Here is a 3140-nt window from a genome sequence, read left to right as displayed (position 1 = left end):
AAACTAAACCATGATTATACATATGCATGAAAACATAAGACACAAACACAAAAGGAAACGAAAATTCAATGATATATACAGATACATGGAAGAACCAGAAGGAAGCCAAAATACATAAATACATAGAGACTTCTATATCCATACATAAGAGGAAACGACAAGCATGTGTGCGGTGAATACGGTTGCACACACCTGTGCCGTAGACGACGAGACGTGCGAAAGCAGAGACGTAATGGAAACACGCTCGTAGGAATTATTGTGGGCGGGATCTTCGATATCCGAGGAACCTGGTACATAGCTGGGTATAGATGAGTCCTGAACCGGGCCTGGTATCGATGACTCATAGTCAACACTCGGCATGGCTGGTTGCTGGTCTGATTCGGATAATTCAGGGCCTATAGTAGGGTCTAGAGCATCCTCTCCTGCCTCTGTGTGCGCAGGTGTCATGGAATGCAGTATCTGTCTAGTCTGTGACCCGATAATCTCGAAGCTGTGGCCGCTGCTTGTTTCGTAGTCTACAGAAATTGGGACCATATATTGGCATGAGCAACTAAAACAAAAAACAAACCAAAAAAAAACAAAATTGGGTCTGAAAACCGTCAAAACTTTGTATTTGGCGTGTGTGACTTTAGAATATGAACAAGTGCCTGGGACCAGCACAGATCATGAATTGACTCGAGACATGCGGATAGGATGGGATGGGTCTACTGGAGACTTTATTGCCACCCAACATATAAGTGACTTAATACCCTAAACCGTAACTTTAACCCTAACCCTAAAAGAGAAACATCGCGGCAGTAACAAAATAAACATCTAGGTAGTAACTGGAAGAACATCCCGGTATGTATATTAGCTAGTTATACATACCGGTTTCCACGGAATAAATATACCGGTTTTCATGATATATACATACCGGGATTAGCTGGTATAGAACATCCCGGCATTTACTAAAGAAACATCGGGGTATTAACTGAACGAACATTCTGATATTAACAAAATAAACATACCGGGACGAACTGATATAAAACAAACCGATAAGTATACCGGTGTTGTCGTCATCCCGGTCGTCGGCAGCTCCGGGCAGATCTTCAAAGGCTTTCCTTGCTTGGTACATCAGACTATTGGGAAAACAATTAGGGGTGGGGCTGAATTGTACCAAGCCATTAGTAGAATAATACAGCCAATACATAGACAGACTGTGCAAATCCAATAATAGATAGACAACAGCCTATACGTTTCAAATCTAAAAATAGATTAAAAGTCTATAAGTTTTTAACCCGACAATAGATGAAAAAAGCCTATAACTATAAAGTTTAAAAATAGGTATACAAACGCCTATATGTATACAATATAATAGTAGATGGAAAAAAGCCTATATATTTATAACCTGATACAATAAAGGCAAAAGCATATATGTTTACAATCTGATACCGTATAGACAAAAGCATACATGTTTACATTATAATAATAGATAGACAGAAGCCTATATGTTTCCAATCCGTTTCTAGATAGACAAAAGCCCATACGTTTCAAATCAATGATAGATAGACAGTAGCCCATATGCTTACTATGTAACAATAGATGGCAAAAGCCTATACGCTAATCTATTAATAGATAGACAATATCCTATGTTTCTACATACACATACAAGAATAATATATACATATATCAGAGCTGTAAACGGCACATATTAGTCGGGTAGTTGGCGTGGCGCTATCCTGGATGTGACGGCCATTCGTACACACTACATACACAGATATGAAAGTGGTCCCAGTTTGTCTATAGGAATGAATACACAGAGGTGTGGTTTGATCTTCTATTTCAACGAGAGTCACAGCTACCCTTCGAAGTATTAAGACTTTAGTCGTGTGCCTTGGCCCTATGACTCTCCCAAATAGGTGCAGTACTGGGGACGCCGTGATAAATCTATCCGTACTAATATCTCCCATTGATAAGAACAACAGTCTCAGCTCAAAGATCCGGTACACTTACCCTTTCTCGGGATAGGGAGTGTGTGCAGGTGTGTACAGATCCTCATTCACTGCCAAAGTCAGGCCTAAAGCTTGACTCTGTGTCAAGTCTGGTTCACGCGCCAGCCCTACTCAGCGCAAGGTATACGAAGAAAACAGCGGTGTGAGGAGTGGCTCATGTGTGAAACATAGAATAAACCCTATATTTATAGACGATGTTGGGTGCCCCTAATGCTCATTTTGAATGCCCACCATATATATATTACGATCTCTATTTTGTGTTATTTTTATTTTTGTCACAAATATGATATGATATTTATTTTACGTACTATACGAATTTTTGTATGATATACAATATTATATTTATCAATGCGAAGAAAACAATATATACATATTCAATTATAGAATACGTTTATGAACTCACACCCGATGTGTTGTACTGCCCGTATCAATGAATTTAACATACACATATCATATATCGTACAAAAATCATCATATAGGAAAAAAACCCTATATACTAAACATAAAATAGACATCAAATTGTATATCGTACAGAAATCCGTATAGTACGTAAAATAAATATCATATATGATACAAAATTCATATACCACAAAATATATATCATATTTCATATCATTGAAAAACGCAAATAACACTCATTTAAAATAAATATCATATTTATGATACGAAATTCCATACACCACATAAAATACATATCATATCATATACAATTGATTCACAACACAGCCCTCGATGGGCTGTACCTGGTCCACTGGCCGATACATTCCGGTCGTCAGTTGCCTGGCCATCATTTGACATATTCTTTGACACTTTTGCTGACACTTGCTGCTCCATGTAGTTCGTAGCCAGATCATTTAACACGCCCAGGGAATCTGTGTGAAGGGTCACCCGCCCGTCCAGCGAGTTGATCTAAATCAGGGATATTCGCCGTATGAGTAATTAAGATATATACATAGATAGCATATACGTATACATACACAGTTATGTATATGGGTATATGCATATACGTACATAGTTGTATATATATGGGTATGTACATATACGTACATAGTTATATATATGGGTATATACATGTACTAATACAGTTTTATACAGGTATAAATATATAGTACAGTACCGTACACACACACACACACACACACACACATA

General features: G+C 37.8%; 1 protein-coding gene across 1 annotated transcript; it reads right to left on the bottom strand.

Annotated features, from left to right (window-relative positions):
• Positions 1-132: 132 nt before the first annotated feature.
• On the bottom strand, positions 133-2825 carry SARC_04300 (hypothetical protein; the record flags this gene model as incomplete). Its single annotated transcript, XM_014301886.1, has 4 exons — positions 133-515; positions 1033-1118; positions 1993-2098; positions 2735-2825. 4 exons carry the CDS (start codon positions 2823-2825, stop codon positions 133-135), a joined length of 666 nt encoding a protein of 221 aa, XP_014157361.1.
• Positions 2826-3140: the final 315 nt, after the last annotated feature.

Source organism: Sphaeroforma arctica, assembly GCF_001186125.1.
Source record: "Sphaeroforma arctica JP610 unplaced genomic scaffold supercont1.236, whole genome shotgun sequence".
NCBI classification, from domain to species: Eukaryota; class Ichthyosporea; order Ichthyophonida; genus Sphaeroforma; species Sphaeroforma arctica.
This window is presented reverse-complemented; position numbering and strand designations above follow the sequence as displayed.